Source organism: Thermothelomyces thermophilus, chromosome 4, assembly GCF_000226095.1.
Source record: "Thermothelomyces thermophilus ATCC 42464 chromosome 4, complete sequence".
In the NCBI taxonomy this organism is placed as follows: Eukaryota; Fungi; Ascomycota; class Sordariomycetes; order Sordariales; family Chaetomiaceae; genus Thermothelomyces; species Thermothelomyces thermophilus.
The window spans coordinates 117,107-131,642 of record NC_016475.1 but is presented as its reverse complement, the minus strand read 5'-3'; the positions used below and the strand labels follow the sequence as shown (position 1 = coordinate 131,642).

The following is a 14,536-nucleotide window of genomic DNA, read 5'->3' as shown; positions in this document are numbered from 1 at the left end:
CTAGTTACCGCCGAAGATTGTCATGGCTTTGAAACAGAGCGATCCTGTTCCGCGAAAGACAAAACACTTTGGCAAATGACTAGTGTATTGTAAAATTGATTCGCAGCGCTCTTTTCCGGGAACGAGCAGCAACGGGAAGGCTGAACCCCTTTTCGCGTCCACTACGGAGTACAGCCAAGTCTTTGTAGAATAATAACCCTGGCAATTGATTTCCTTCACTGGTTGCAATTTGCACCGAGTTTCCAGCTCGTTAACACCACCTGATTGATACTGAATAAGTGACTTGAGGAGCCGTACATCACATAGATGATTGTGTCTTTGGCTTGATCCGCCTGCCTCTCTTATCTTTCAAGCTTAATCTAACCCCTGCCCCTCATTCGTTTGCCGTCTGGCCGTTATAGTAGTGGATCTGCGGACAAAACCCCAATATTAGTTGCTGTGGTTTCGCAATGCGGACGTACAACAGACCAGCCATCGACAATAGCAATCATGCACATCCATGCACATTCATAGGAATCGGCAATCCAAGGCGGAAAGGAAGAGGGGGAAAGGGGAGAAACGAAAGGAAAAAAGAGGGAGAATGAAGAACTCACCGTCTGATCAGCGCAACCCTCGGGCGTCTGCCAACCGTAGGCACCCGTGTTGATGAACAGCTCCTGTTTCGCACACACCAGCCACGCCGCCAGGTTCTGCCGGTTGATGCTCGGATCCGACCAGGTCAGGGCGTCGCCCTGCCACGCGAACGTGCCGAACGTGTTCTTGGTCGTATTGAAGCCCGTCGCCAGCGTGCGCGGCGGGTCCGCCTTGTCGGCCGGCTCCTCCACCCACATGTACAGCGGCGGGTTCGAGACCTTGTTGACGAGCTGGCCGTCCTCGATGTTGAACTGCCCGGCCGTCGTGTGCGACTCGAGGATCGCCACCCCCGGCACATTGGCCGGTATCGTCTGGAAGTACTTGTGGAAGTTGGGCGCGGCCACCGCGCGGATCCAGTACGCCCCCGGTTGGAGCTCTGTCGGCGTCGGCGTCGAGATGGGGTCGTCGGCTGCGATCACCGGCGACGACAGGGCTGTGCCAAAAAGGGCCGCGATCAAGATGGGTTTCATCATGACGGTCTCCGAGATCGGGCTAGGACGCGCAGTGGTTTTTCCGACGCGTAACGACGCTGAATTTGCTTTCTAGGGGAGTGGCCGGCAAGGTAAGTAGGTAGCTTGCTGAGTAGCCCTATGTATGCCCTTCCCCCTCTCCCTCCCACATTTCCTCACCTGAGGATATATACACATGTATTTTCCATTCTGGCCCATAAGTGGGTCGCCCGAAGTGACGCCATACGAGTTCGGAATCCCAAGCCACCGCGCCGGATGAAGAGGGGCGTTGTTAATCTATTCCTATGCCAACTCGATATTCCGGGGTATCGTGTTCCACGCAGCACGGGACCCCAGATTCCGTTGTGCGCAGGAGCTGCAGTCTACGCGGATCTCAATTCCGCAACTCCTGCGGATTGGCTAACACCCGGGGTTGGTCAAGGGGGATGAATGCGCGCGGCCAGCACCGGTAGCCGGGTAAATATCCGTCCAGGTGGAGGGGCCACCTTCTCGACTTCTTTCAAGTGCGTCCCGGCTAGTATCGATACATCGACCTCTGAGTTCTGCTCTGATCCCCACGGAACACGATAGGTCATGTGAGGAGGAAAACAGGCCGGTGCAGACAACACGTCGTTAATGGCTAGGTATGAGAGCCTGGGTGGTTTGGTGACGGAATGTCTGCGGACGGAAAGAAGGCGGGGAGTCATACCCTGGGCATTGAGGGATAATTAACTTGGGGCATGCGCGGGGAGGAAAAGGGAGGGCGAGAGCCTATAGCCAGCCAGCCCTACTGAAATCTGCTGTCGGCTCCAGGTTTCTTCAAAGCAGGTTTCCCAGCATATTTAGATGATCCTGCAGCTGTCATGCCGCACCCTCGCGCCACGCGGCGGCGTACTATCAGCAATGGTTAGCTAGCTGAGAGTGTTGCAACCTTCAAAACGCGGCCCCTGATGCTCGACGAGCTCTCATAAACCGCCACGGCTGCGTCATCAGCTATGCGCATGATGCCCGGCCAACAGCTCACGGCGTTGCGAACGACTTGAGGCGCGCTCCATTGAAGCGTTCCGTCAGGATTAAAGGTACCGAACACGGCCTTGATTGTCGCTCCGCGTGGCCACCTGGACGGGCCCTCCCCGTCCTCGTCCGTCATGAACACAACAGCCACCGATCCGTCCGCAAATGCCGTGATCTGAGGCGCCCCAGCATTCCGCCCCTCCTTCGCCTGATACACCACGTGCCGGAATCCGAATGTGTTTGCGTCGTCGAAAGAGACCATAGCTTCGATCGAGAAGGTGCCCCTGCGGGTGGTCTCCATGACAAGAACCAACGCCGAGTGTCCCCCACAGTATCTTGCCTCGGCCAGCCCGACCATGCCGTCGCGCAGTGCCTCGCCCGCGCCCGTAACGCGCTGTCTCGCCGACCAGGTCGCGCCGTTGTCGGAGCTGCGGACGAGCATGGTGTCCTGGTCGTTCGCGGCCAACTCCTGGGAGAAGAACAGCTGGACCTCCTTGCCGTCGGCGCTCATACGGAGGAAAGGCTCCCACAGACCGAAAGGGGCGGGTTTCTCAAAGGCTTGAGAAAGGTAGGACCACGTCCGGCCGCCGTCGGTGGACTGGCACACAGTGATGCGGAAGTAGGTGTGCACGCCGTTCTGGTCCAAATCGTGGTTGCGAAATGCGGCGAGGACAGTTGGCGCGCTCGGCCTGGGCTCTCCACCTGCCGAGGGCCTGGGCGGCACCTCGAGGAGAAAGAGGTTATCGCAGTCGCCGAACGAGCGGGTCACCTCGCCGTGAGGCTGAAACGTTCTGGCTCCATCGGTGCTTCGCACAACTGTAAGAGCACGCTGACCGCGGGGCAAGAAGCGCGTAAATCCCGCGAGGATAGAGCCGTCCGAGAGGCGGCACAAGCGGGGGTACGTGCCAGGAACCTCATGGACAAAGTGCTCTTCCTGAGCGACGTGTAATCGGCGGATGCTAGAATTCATGTTGGGCTTGCAGTTGATGGGTGGAAGGTGAGGATTAGCTGCTGAATCGAGCGTTTTGAGGATCTGTCGCGTGAGCTCATTGATGCTGCTGCTGGGGCGGATTGAAACGAGGGCGAATGAGAGGATGGCCAGCAAACAGACGCTGACTCGAAGAAATGGACCGCGGGGGCGAGAAAGGTCCCTCGAGTCGCCGAGGGCGCTCTTCCGTTGCATTAACAGGGAAAGAGCGCTTGCAATGGAGCAAGGGCCTGCGATCGAGTCTCTTGGTTGGCGGGAAGGTGCGTTTCCATGAGGTCTGACAAAGGAGAGTAATACGCGGCAGGTATGGAGCACAGTGAGAGTGCAACAGTGGCACAGTGGCGGGAATAAATCATGATACCTTACACGAGCTGTCCAAGTTTCATGTTCCCGTCATTTCCGGAGCCGCCAAAAAAACGACAATCTCTCGTAGCAAGTGTGAAACGAAACAGCTGTTGGACAATGGTGGCAAGTGGAACAAGGCCAGATAGCAAGGGTGCTTGGTGTGTGCAACGGGCTGTCCCTAATTTCTTGTCTTCCTGGCCTTTAGAGCGCGCTCAGTTTTGAACCACTGGCCTATTCTTAGACGGTTACCATTGCGGAGATGCCCGAATAATTAACAAGGTATAGGAGTTCCCGACTCTGATCTGAGCCCTGTACACTCGATTTCGAAGATTCAGTTGTTAGCATATCGCCCGCCACACACTCGAATGATACAGGTTCTATTCAATGGCAAGCCGCCCGGCTTTCATTAAGGTAGTTTATTTTGTCCTATCTGCCTGTCCGCTGCTAATCGCCATTAATAAGTGCCTTAAAGGGACCGGGTCCATCCCGCCTCGGACGAGATGCCCTAAGATACGTACGGCTTGATCGACGTAACAAAAGAGCGAGTGGATGGATGGAATGGCCACGGGAAGCTTCCCCTCTCGGGGCCAAAGTAACCCCTCTCCGGGATGGGCAAGATGCCGACGCTCCTGCCGTCCATACCCGCGGAGCTGACCCTGCTCCCTCACCAGTCGAGCTCGACGGGGTTGTCCTGGACGGCGAAGAAGATGACGACGGCGCCGACGGCGACGTCGGCGGCCAGGGCGGCCGAGAGGACGTAGTTGTACTTCTCCCACCAGGCCAGTCGGCGGCGGGGCAGCCAGTACATGAAGAAGAGCAGGAGGAGGAAGCCGGGCGTCTTGTACGAGCTCGTGGCCACGTTCCAGTCCAAGGTGGTAATGGGGTTGAAGAGGCCCAGTCCCAGGTGCCAATGATGGCCCACGATATAGCGAGAAAGTAGGCCCTCGCCGTCTCGGTCGGGGTGCTCGAGTCGTCCATGATTTCTGCCACCGCTCGGACGCCCGGGTAGGGGGACGAGTAGCGGACCATGACGGCGTCAATTCGCAGGTCGCGGTCGTAGAACTCGCCGTAATACTGCTAGGGCCCCTGAAGGAGCCGGCGCATGCGCTCGCGCATGTCGCTCGGGAAGTTCCAGTCGTCGGCGTGGAAATCGTCCGCTTCTCGGATGATCGAGATGGCTTCCTCCTCGCTCATGTTGTTGATCTTGTCCAGGATGTACTCGCCTTCCCGTTCGGCGCCAGCTCCTCGACCATCTCGTGAGGGATCTGGTCGCCAATGCGTTCATGCACCCTGGTCCGCGTCTTTGTCTTCTCCGGGTCCCGATCTAGGGACGCCCCTGGAGCGGCCCCGGTGCCGTCGAGAGGTTCCATGGTTCCCGCCATCACCGTCGATAATACTGCAAATGAATGCCGTTTCCGTTCCAATCAGACGACGACCCAAACTTAGTTTATGGAGCACACAGAAATGAAGAGCTTCATCAGGTCCCATTATTCAGAAGACACATACATGTTGAGGTCACGTAGGTAAAGTATTGAGGGAATGGTGCAGGGTTGATCTATAATTAATAATAACAGAACCAGCCCAACAGTCCCCTCGCCGTCATTTTCCTGTCACTTTTGAACTACCGTCGGCACTCAGGGTTAGATTTAAACGGTGCGGGTTAATAAGTGATCCCCCGTGTTGATCGGACTGGAGAGCATGCTGTGTGTCCCTTCGCAACGAGAGCTTGTTCCCCCGATCCGGAGAACGCCATCCCAGAAATATGCCGTATGTTAATTACTGGCGAGCACCAAAAAATTCCTGTTTGAATATCTTCAAGACATGCCCAGAGTATGCACGGCTCGGCCTTTATTTTGCGAGTATTAGTATCTTGAGAGTAGTACTGTTACACTGATAGTCTAATTATACACGCTGAAACCTTTGTAATACTGTGCTCATGCCGACTCGGGAACGGCGTACAGGTGCCTCAAGTTGCCGGCTCTGTCGACGGCGCCAAACTTCCTGGCATCGGCGTAGATCCACCAGAAGACGTAGCGCATGATCAGCTTTGCCGGTGCCGGAGCCGACGGCCAGTCCTGCCACATGGCGTTCTCATATTGCAGGTCCATATTGGCGAACGCCAAGACCCCGACAAAGTTGCCCATCTTCTTCTACTCCACGGCGTCAGCTTTCGCTCCGGGTCTTTTGGGCGGGCTGGGCTTGGCTTGTGAAAGCTGGAACTCGCATACCATGGATTTGCCTCCCTCCTCGTCAAGGAGCTTGGGCAATCCGGCCAGCTTGTCGCCGTACGGACGGAGGCTGAGAATGGAGGCGACCTCGTCGGTGAGATGCTGCATCAGGACCGTTCCGAACCTGTCGATTGTGCCCACCACCTTGCTTCCGTCGTACTTGTCCTCGTCAGCGAGCACCGCTCCGACGTAGGCCTCGAGCTCCTCAACGCCGTCGTGGAACGCCTTGTGCTGCTCGATGTTGGCGTCCATGATGCCCTTGACCCCGGTCATCTCCTCCGCGAAAGGGAAGAAGAACTCCTCCTTGTTGCCGTGGTGGACGTCCAGGAACTGGCACCAGCTCGATACGTAATGGCAAAACGGCCTTTTCGTCCTCCGGCCGGATGTACGGCGCCTGGAGGTAGATGGAGTTCAGCCCGCGGATGATGACGTTGTGCACAAGGGCCATTTCCGAGGCGACCCTGTCGAACATGTCTGGCTGGGAGACATGTAAGTTCCGAGCATACCTAGACAAAAGACCAAAGGGATGAAGTTATACTTCTTCGTTCCTGCTCCTGGCGAGGAAGCCGGGAGTCGGAATGAGCGCGAAGGGATGATCTGCGTAGACCGGGGCCATGTTGATGTTTCCAGCAACGAAAGTAATCAATTATCTCGGGTATGGATGTTTGTAGGAATAGATGCCGGTGCTCAAGGAGTCAAAGCAACCGACACGACGGCACTCTTGAAGCGCGTCGCGGGCGAACATAAAGTTGTTATATGTCCAATCGTAACGCCTTTTGACTAATCCAACATACAATATAGCCGTTGTTGGCCCCCCAATGCAATAAGAACGGCCAGGTCTAACTGGGAGTGGTATGATTACGCCTCTCTACCTTATTCCCGGAGCACTACGGATACGGAGTAGGCCTAGATCGAAGCTTGTCGGAAGCTGTGGAGCTTCCAAACGCATTAGCCACGCGTTTGCCACAGCTGTATAAGGCTGTTCAACGCATTGGCCAGTCCCTTTGTCTATAAATACCACTCTTTTTGTCTCCTTTATAGATAGTTTTAACAAGGCACTCTTTTCCTTCGTATAGCCACCTACTATAGACTGCTTTTAACGCTCCCGGAAGCTCATCACTACATTCGGTAGTTATAAGCCCGGCGCCTTGACTACTCTTCTACTGACGTATCTTTAATATTAGTAGTAGCTTCTTCTATTACGAACTCTCTTACCTTGCTTTAATACGCTTTTGACGATATATCTATCTATTATATCTAAGATCCTAGTTAAGACTTCTATATGCCTTATAGGGCTTAGTTCCTGGAACTTGTAGTATATTAAACTATAGTTATAGGCTAAATTTACTAGTATATAGGGATTTATTAACCTTAATAGTAACTATAAGCTAGATCTAGAAGTTCTATAATGCCTAACCTATAAATAAGCTAGAGATAACCTTATTCTAGCCTCCTAGGAGTAACTCTTAGAAGGATTATTACCTTTAATATCTATAGATTTAATATCTTTTAATATAACTATTATAGCTAAATTTATATAATTATAAGACTCCTTTTATAAAGATATTATATATATTATAGATATTAATAAGTAGATAGGATAGCTATAATACTAGTGTGACGAACCTAACTCAGACTTCTTCTAAAAGGGTCCAGACGGAGGTAGGTAAAGCGGGACAAGCAGGCAGGTCATCTAAGGGATTCGGTAAAGCCAAAGGGTTCACAACAACACTAGAGTTATCTCTTACAGTAGTCGGCAGTGCTTAGTATAAGTACTGTGATTGTGATTGTTACCACTAGTAAACTCCTAGAGTCCACTATAACGAGTGACTATCTACATATATATATAATCCTGGGATCACTAGCGGTCGTGGTGATCCTCCGTACTGGCTTACCTGGCTCACGTCGTGAGCTAGTGATCCTCTGCTGGGATCGTTTCTTGCTAAGTGTGATCCTATCCTGATTAGTCTATCATTCTTTGGCTTGATTAGCCTGTTTGTGTCGGTGGCCTAGGCAGCAGCTGTATATATATTTCTATGATATGATGCCTTCCCTCTAAGGCTTTTGACCTAAAAGCCCTCTTTAGGTCGTTTCAAATAGCGCTAATATCCTTTTCTATATATACCTTGTAATTTTTCCCTTTTTCTATACTACTAGTGGCTAATAAGATGGCAGATCGTATCTCTAAATGCCAATCTTTGAAATCCTAATAACGTGCTATACTTGCTTCTTTTATTGACTCTTCTGGCATAGACGTTATACTATGTTCGTAGTGTTTTAAGCGGAACTTGGCTTATTATATAGTATTAGGCTCTTCTCGCTATAGCGAGTGTATATATTGGGGTCGTTTTTATAATAGTTCCGACGTAGCATCTGCTTATTTATAGCCTAGTTATTGCCTTGATGTTTATAGCTAATCTTTTATAGTAATAAAGATTATATCTAAATAAAAACATATAGAATAAGAAGAGGCTAATGCTAAAGAGGCCCTTTTCGTTCTTCAAACTCAACTTTAGATGGCTGTTAGTCAATTAGCTTATCTTTATCGCTAGAAACGTTTCTTAAAGGAGCAGGGTTCTAAGCTATTTCGTTAAGGCATATAGTCTCTAGAGGAAATAGAGGCAGAAGAACAGAGGGTACAGGATTCTAAGGCACGTGTCATTAGTAACGTATAGTCCTAGGGTACTAACGTCCTGTTTGACTAGTCCTCTTTAGGCCTAGATTTGTCGGAGGCTAACTTGGCCGTTTTGTCCGAGCTAGTGCCTACGGTCGATCTAGGTTCTGGCGGTAGAACTGTTCTAGTTTCTTAGGGCAGTTTAGATTCTTGACTAGTTCCTATAAGTTATCTTCTAGTCTAAAATCGAGCTACTTAACTAGGTATTATAGTTCCCTATTAATAATGTATAAATCTAGAATTTCTTTAATGTCCTATTCTTCCTCTTTATCCTTTGCTTTGATATATATAGTAACCTTAGCGTTTTTTGGTACTAGTTCGAGAAGTGAAATATAAAAAACATCTATCTGTAGTCGTATAGATAATAGTAACGATAGTTAATAGTTAGATGTCGAAATTCGTTCTTTGATAACGAAGGGTCCGACCTTCTTAAAGTCTAGCTTTATACTTGGTTGTTTGGTTTGTAAGTTTCGTACGACCAGGTAGACTTTGTCTCCCCTCTCTAGGCAAGGTCCCTCGAGCCTGTGTTTGTCATAGTAGTTCTTTATTCTAGTTCTAATAAACTCAAGTTCCTTTTTGAGCTTCTCGTATAGTATGTACATTTGTTCTACTTTGACTGCTACTCTCGGCACCGTGACCTTTGGCCCTTGCTTAAGGTCTGCTTTGTATCTGTAGTTTGTAAAGAACGGTATGACTTTAGTCATTTCTATTAGCATTATATTGTAAGCAAGTTATACTATTAGCAATAGTATAACCTAGTTATCTTGCTAGTAGTTAATATAAGAATAAAGGTATTACTTGATAACTTGGTTTAGTTGTTCTGTTTGTCTATTAGTCTGTAGGTAATATACTATTAATAGTTTGCTATTAATGCCTAATCATTATATTAACGCTTGCTAGAACTTCGATACGAACTTGGTGTCTCTATCGGTAATCTATTCTTGTAGCTAAGTGTACACTAATGCGACTTGCCGATAGATCACGTTTACTAACTGTTCCGCTGTCTAGGACTCCTTATAGGGAAAGAAGTATACCTATTTAGTTAGGCGGTCTACTATAGTAAGAATACTATTGTAGATTACCCCTATGGCCGTGTCTTTAGATTCTAGTAGCTTCGTAATGAAGTCTATCGTAACCGAACTCTATAGTTTATCAGGTATTAATAGTGGCTAAAGTAGCCTATACGGCTTATGTCGTGCCGTTTTACTTCGGTTATAGATGTCGTAGCTTCGTACGACTTCCTTAACTTGTACCGTTAACTATAGAAAGTTATAGTATTTCTTGACTTATACGATAGTTTTCGTAACTCCTTTATATCCTCTAAGTTTCGATTCGTAGAGTTCTTAAATCATTTGTAGCTATTGATCTTTGTCATAGATATATGCTTTGCCTTGGTACTAGAGTTTCCTATCTCTTTCTTCGACTCCATTAGGTACCGCTAGTCCGGGTGCCGTTTGATACTATATCTTGTTAATCCTTTCTTCCCGAAAGATTACGTAATACTCTAGGAACGAGTTAAGTAGATTATATTTTACGGGTATCTACGTTTTGTGATATAGTGTTCTGTCTGCTTGTTCCTTAAACAATAGTAGTATTATTTCTGTTTGTCCTTTCGTATGATCTATTTGTTAGCTTAAGGCATTTGCTTGTATATTCTCTTTACCCTTCTTATAGCAAATCTCGAAGTTAAATTCTATAAGGAATTCTACCTATTATATTTATTATCTATTAAGCTCCTTTGTCATTATAAAGTATTATAGGTTCTTATGATCTATATATACTTGTACTAGTTTAATCATGCTGCTAAGGTATAGTCGCTATTCCTTGAAAGCTTTAACAATCGTAAGTAGTTCCTTATTATAAATCGGATAATTAAGACGTAATCCGTCGAGCTTCTTTGAAAAGAAGGCTATAGGATATAGCTTCCCTTGTTTGTCTTGTTATCCCAATTGTCCTCTAATAGCGTAGTCTAAAGCGTCTGTTTCTACCTTAAATGGCTTCTTAGGGTCTGGTAGTACTAGTACTAGATCTTTGGTAATGGCGTTACGGATTTATATAAATGCTTGCTTATATTGTTCTTCCTATTAGAATTTAGTATTCTTCTTGGTAAGTTTGTACAAAGGTCGTACGATTGCTCTAAAGTTCCTGATAAACATTTAGTAGAAGTTTGTAAATCTGATAAAGCTTTATACTTCTATAATTGTTGTTAGTCGTGGCTAATCCTTAATAGCTTTAACCTTTAAAAGTTCTATCCGAATTTGTCCTAGGGATATTTTGTACCCTAAAAATACCGTTTTCCTAACATAGAATTCGCTCTTTTCCTTGTTAACTAATAGCTTATATATATATAGCACGTCTAGTATTACTCTTACATGCTTCTAGTATTTGTCTATCGTTTTAGAGAAGATGAGTATATTGTTAAGATAATATACTGTAAATTTGTCGAGAAAGGGTTAGATAGCTTGATCAATTAGGGCTTAGAACGTTGCTGGCGCGTTTATAAGTCCAAATGGCATGACAAGGTACTCGTAGTAGCTATAGGGTATCCTAAAGGCCGTTTTCCACTTGTCGCCTTTTTTAATCTGTATATAGTTATAGGCTAATAGTAAGTCAAGATGTATAAAATATTAGGCTCCTGCTAACTAATCTTAGAGCTGTAAGATTAATAGTAACAGGTATTGGTTTTTCATAGTCTATTTATTAAGTTGCTAATAGTTAACATATAACTATAGCTTTCTATCTTTCTTAGGTATAAACAGGATTAGGTAGCCTACTAGTAATGTTAACGGGTAGATATATCCTCTTCAGAGGTTCTCCTTTAAATATCGCTTAAGCTCTTCGTTCTACGTTTAGCTTATATAGTAAATCTTAAAGAACTTTAGTTATGCTCCTTCCTTAAGTTTGATCTCGTGATCCTATAGGCCGTGTTCTAGTAGCCCTTCTAGATATTTTAGCTCGAATGCTAGGTGTCCTTTGTATTCCTTCGGTACTTCCCTAGTCTTGTCTTGTCTCTCGGTTTTCTGATAGTATACGAACTTAGTTCTATCTATAGCGATACTAGCGATTTCTCCTATCTCGACCTACTACTCTAATTACAGTGCTCTATACTTATTAACGGAGAGAATAGCTATCGACGGTTTAGCTCGTTCCTCCTGTTATAGCGTTGGTATCGTTTTGCCGCTTCTTCTAGAGTCCGTAATAGTCTGTCTACTATTGCCTATCTCTTATAGTAGATCTATAGGATATGCCTTTCCTCGAGCATCGTCCTCTTACGATCCTTGCGTACTCCCTATCTTGCTAGTTAAATATAACTCTGTTTAGGGTTATAGGTAGCTACTATTCTTCTAGCTAATATTTAAGTCGTAATCTTCATATTATAGTAACCCTAGTATTATATCTTTGTCGTCGCCTATGTCTATAATACTAAATATAACTACTATAGTCTTCCCTGCTATAGTAATATCGATCGGTTTAGTCTCCCTATATACCTATTATATTGGAAATAGTCCTTTGACTATGCTATACTTCCGCTTCATTCTCTAGGGTATCTATAGCTAATTTACAAGCATTAGCGAAATTAGGTTTATCTCTACTCTACTATCCACTAGTATAAGCATTTTATGCTATTTTTATTATGCTATTATCTATAGTCGCTTATCGTGCTGTCGTTATCTAAAGATTGCGGCGATTTCCTATATTTCTGCCGGGAGGTCTCAATATAGTAGTCTTTTACACCAGTTCCTCTTATACTACGCTACCACTCGTCGCTATATAGTTGTTAATGGTTTTCGGGCCCCTCGAAGGGCCTTGACCTGTTTCCCAGGTCAGTGCTAACCTCTTCAGTTGTTTAGCTAATAGCAGCTTTGTTAATTATACTTATTTCTATAAGCCATTAGGTACTTATAGCTTCCTACCATTAGGTCCGTTCTACTTTCTATCGTACATGCTATAGCTTTATCTAAAGCTCCCAAATTCGCAACTTCTTTTCATCCGCATAGTAGAGGTAATCGTTACTCTAGTATAAGTCCTATATGTCTCGTCCTATTCCGTAGTACCTAGGCCAGGCCCGTTTTAGAACTATCGTGATGCCTTCTAGACTCCGGTCTTTAATCTTCTAGAGCAATTCGGCCGCTCTGTTTCCTATATTGTAGACCTACTCTACAGGGCGTAAGCTCCTGTCCTCATTTCCTTGTCAGGTTAGCTAGTGATTGTTTTCGAATTTGTCGTAGAAGTGATATCGGTATTCGTGTGCTACATACTAGAACTAGGGCACTTGCGTATATACCTCGTGTCGAGGGTATAGTCGTATGGCGTTGCCTAGGAGATATTAGAATTCTCTCCTAAATCTTTCCTACTATATATAGGCTATAGGTACTCTAATGCTAAGGTAGGAGTGTTTCTTCTAGTAGCTTTCCTACGTATGCTTGTCTTTTCCGCGGTTTGCGTATATAAAATGGTATTCTAGGTTCTATACATCGTTACTAAGTTACTGATTATCAAGGTACTTGGCGTAGCTATCGGGTCTATTATATATTATAAGCTGTTCTCCTTTGATGGTTTCTACGATACGTCGGAGTTTCCTTATCTTGTCCCTTATCTTATTGCTTTACTAGGTAAGTTAAGTCAAATGTTTATCCTATTCGCGTAGTTCTGTATTAAGCCAGAAAACTTTATTATAGTATCCTTCGATTTGTTCCTATAGGAATAGAGCATTAGGTCTAGGTCTTTCGATTCCTTAGGTGTCGGTCGTCTATAATCTATCCTGCCTCTATATAACTATAAAACCCTATTGCTCTAAGGCTAGGAGAATCGAAATTAGTAGTATATACTCTCCTACTATATCCTATTTAGCGAGACCTATCTCTAGGTTTACAGTGACTAGTTCGGAGTATAGTACTTGTCTGTCATTACCATCATATCTAAAACTATCTATATCACTATCCTCGTCTTTATAGCTTATAGCTGCTATTTCGGTAACGTTCTTAATGGTTTCGTCAATATCTATAATTTCTTTTCCAGGGACTAGCTTCCACTCTTTCTTCAGGCTTCGACATTCTCGCTTATAGTGCCCTTTCTTTCTGTAGTTATAGCAGGTAACATTAGACTTGTCTTTGGTCGTCTTCTTCTAGTCCTGCTTCTACGCTACGTCTATATCTATAGCTCTAGGGTACGTCCCGTACGAAGTACTGACGTACGTTCGCTTTTTCTTGTCGTTAGCCTTGACTATGGTTCTATTCGTTTGACCTCATTTCTGCTACTTTTGTATATAGAGCCGATTATCAATTCTAATAGCCTGTGTGATGTATTTATCTAGAGTCTTAAGCCGATCATACTTATATAGCTTGTCTTTAACCTTTTCCTTTAGGCCGTTATAGAACAATTATATTAATACCTTATCATTAAGTTAGGACTTAAATATATCCTATCTAAACTATATAACGTAGGAGGCTACTAACTTAATCTATCGGAGATTGGCAAGTCTTTCTTACGTATAGATTTTCTTATCTTTATTGCTAAAAACCTTCTAAAGCTCTTCTTTAAAGCGGTCGTAAGATCGGAAGACTACCTATATAAATACGTCTCGGTCGTCTTCGTCTTCCTTAGTAAGATAGTCGTTCCATATAGGCTCGAACTATCTAAGTGCCTTGCCCTCTAGTCTTATAGCTATATAAAGGACTTTGGCTTTTTTGTCCAGAAACTTGTCATTATTAAGCTAGAAGTAAGATTAGAGGTTAGTTAGGAATCCTACAAGATCCTCCTTAGTTCCTCCGTATTTACTAGGTAGTTTAATCTTAATATAGCTCGCTTTGATGTTCTTAAGCGTCTCGATTTTGGTATAGGCCTTGTTAATTAATTTCTATAAGTACTTTTTGCCGTTCTCGAGTTCCTTAATTCGAGCTTAAGCAGCCTTATCTCTCTGGTCTAACTCCTAGATCTGCTACTAGAGTTATCTAAGCTAGGCAAGCAGTTATTTGGCTATAACGTCGGTAGCCATGTCAGTGTTAAGGTCGAAGTCACCTCCGTTCTAAACTATAATAGAACAAAGGGAGTGGTAATAACGTGTAACAAACCTAACTCAGACTTCTTCTAAAAGGGTCTAGACAGAGGTAGGTAAAGCAGGACAAGTAGGCAGGTCGTCTAAGGGATTTGGTAAAGCTAAAGGGTTTATAACAACACTAGAGTTGTCTTTTACAGTAGTCGGCAA

The 14,536-nt window shown here is 45.6% G+C and overlaps 4 protein-coding genes across 4 annotated transcripts; all 4 read right to left on the bottom strand.

Annotated features, from left to right (window-relative positions):
- Positions 1–63: 63 nt before the first annotated feature.
- On the bottom strand, positions 64–1,312 carry MYCTH_2305759 (uncharacterized protein). The gene is made up of 2 exons (XM_003663635.1): positions 594–1,312; positions 64–409 (listed from the first exon to the last, which is right to left on the bottom strand). Exons 1-2 carry the CDS (start codon positions 1,101–1,103, stop codon positions 374–376), a joined length of 546 nt encoding a protein of 181 aa, XP_003663683.1. The 5' UTR covers positions 1,104–1,312; the 3' UTR covers positions 64–373.
- Positions 1,313–1,823: 511 nt separating this feature from the next.
- On the bottom strand, positions 1,824–3,393 carry MYCTH_2305757 (glycoside hydrolase family 93 protein). Its single transcript, XM_003663634.1, has one exon. The coding sequence runs from the start codon at positions 3,064–3,066 to the stop codon at positions 1,990–1,992; it is 1,077 nt and encodes a 358-aa protein (XP_003663682.1). The 5' UTR covers positions 3,067–3,393; the 3' UTR covers positions 1,824–1,989.
- A 700-nt stretch (positions 3,394–4,093) lies between these two features.
- MYCTH_2110752 (uncharacterized protein) lies at positions 4,094–4,799 on the bottom strand (the record flags this gene model as incomplete). The annotated part of the gene is made up of 3 exons (XM_003663633.1): positions 4,094–4,277; positions 4,352–4,503; positions 4,680–4,799. The coding sequence occupies 3 exons, from the start codon at positions 4,797–4,799 to the stop codon at positions 4,094–4,096; spliced, it is 456 nt and encodes a 151-aa protein (XP_003663681.1).
- A 564-nt stretch (positions 4,800–5,363) lies between these two features.
- Positions 5,364–6,273, bottom strand: MYCTH_103022 (uncharacterized protein; the record flags this gene model as incomplete). The annotated part of the gene is made up of 4 exons (XM_003663632.1): positions 5,364–5,579; positions 5,658–5,987; positions 6,019–6,135; positions 6,196–6,273. The coding sequence occupies 4 exons, from the start codon at positions 6,271–6,273 to the stop codon at positions 5,364–5,366; spliced, it is 741 nt and encodes a 246-aa protein (XP_003663680.1).
- Between the last annotated feature and the right edge of the window lie 8,263 nt (positions 6,274–14,536).

Excerpts from the sequence above, each read along its gene's own strand:
- MYCTH_2305759 (XM_003663635.1), bottom strand. The coding sequence starts at position 1,103 with ATGAAACCCATCTTGATCGCGGCCCTTTTTGGCACAGCCCTGTCGTCG. Across the intron at positions 410-593 it reads AGGGTTGCGCTGATCAGACG|ATCCACTACTATAACGGCCA; the intron begins GTGAGTTCTTCA and ends TTTTGTCCGCAG.
- MYCTH_2305757 (XM_003663634.1), bottom strand. The coding sequence starts at position 3,066 with ATGAATTCTAGCATCCGCCGATTACACGTCGCTCAGGAAGAGCACTTT.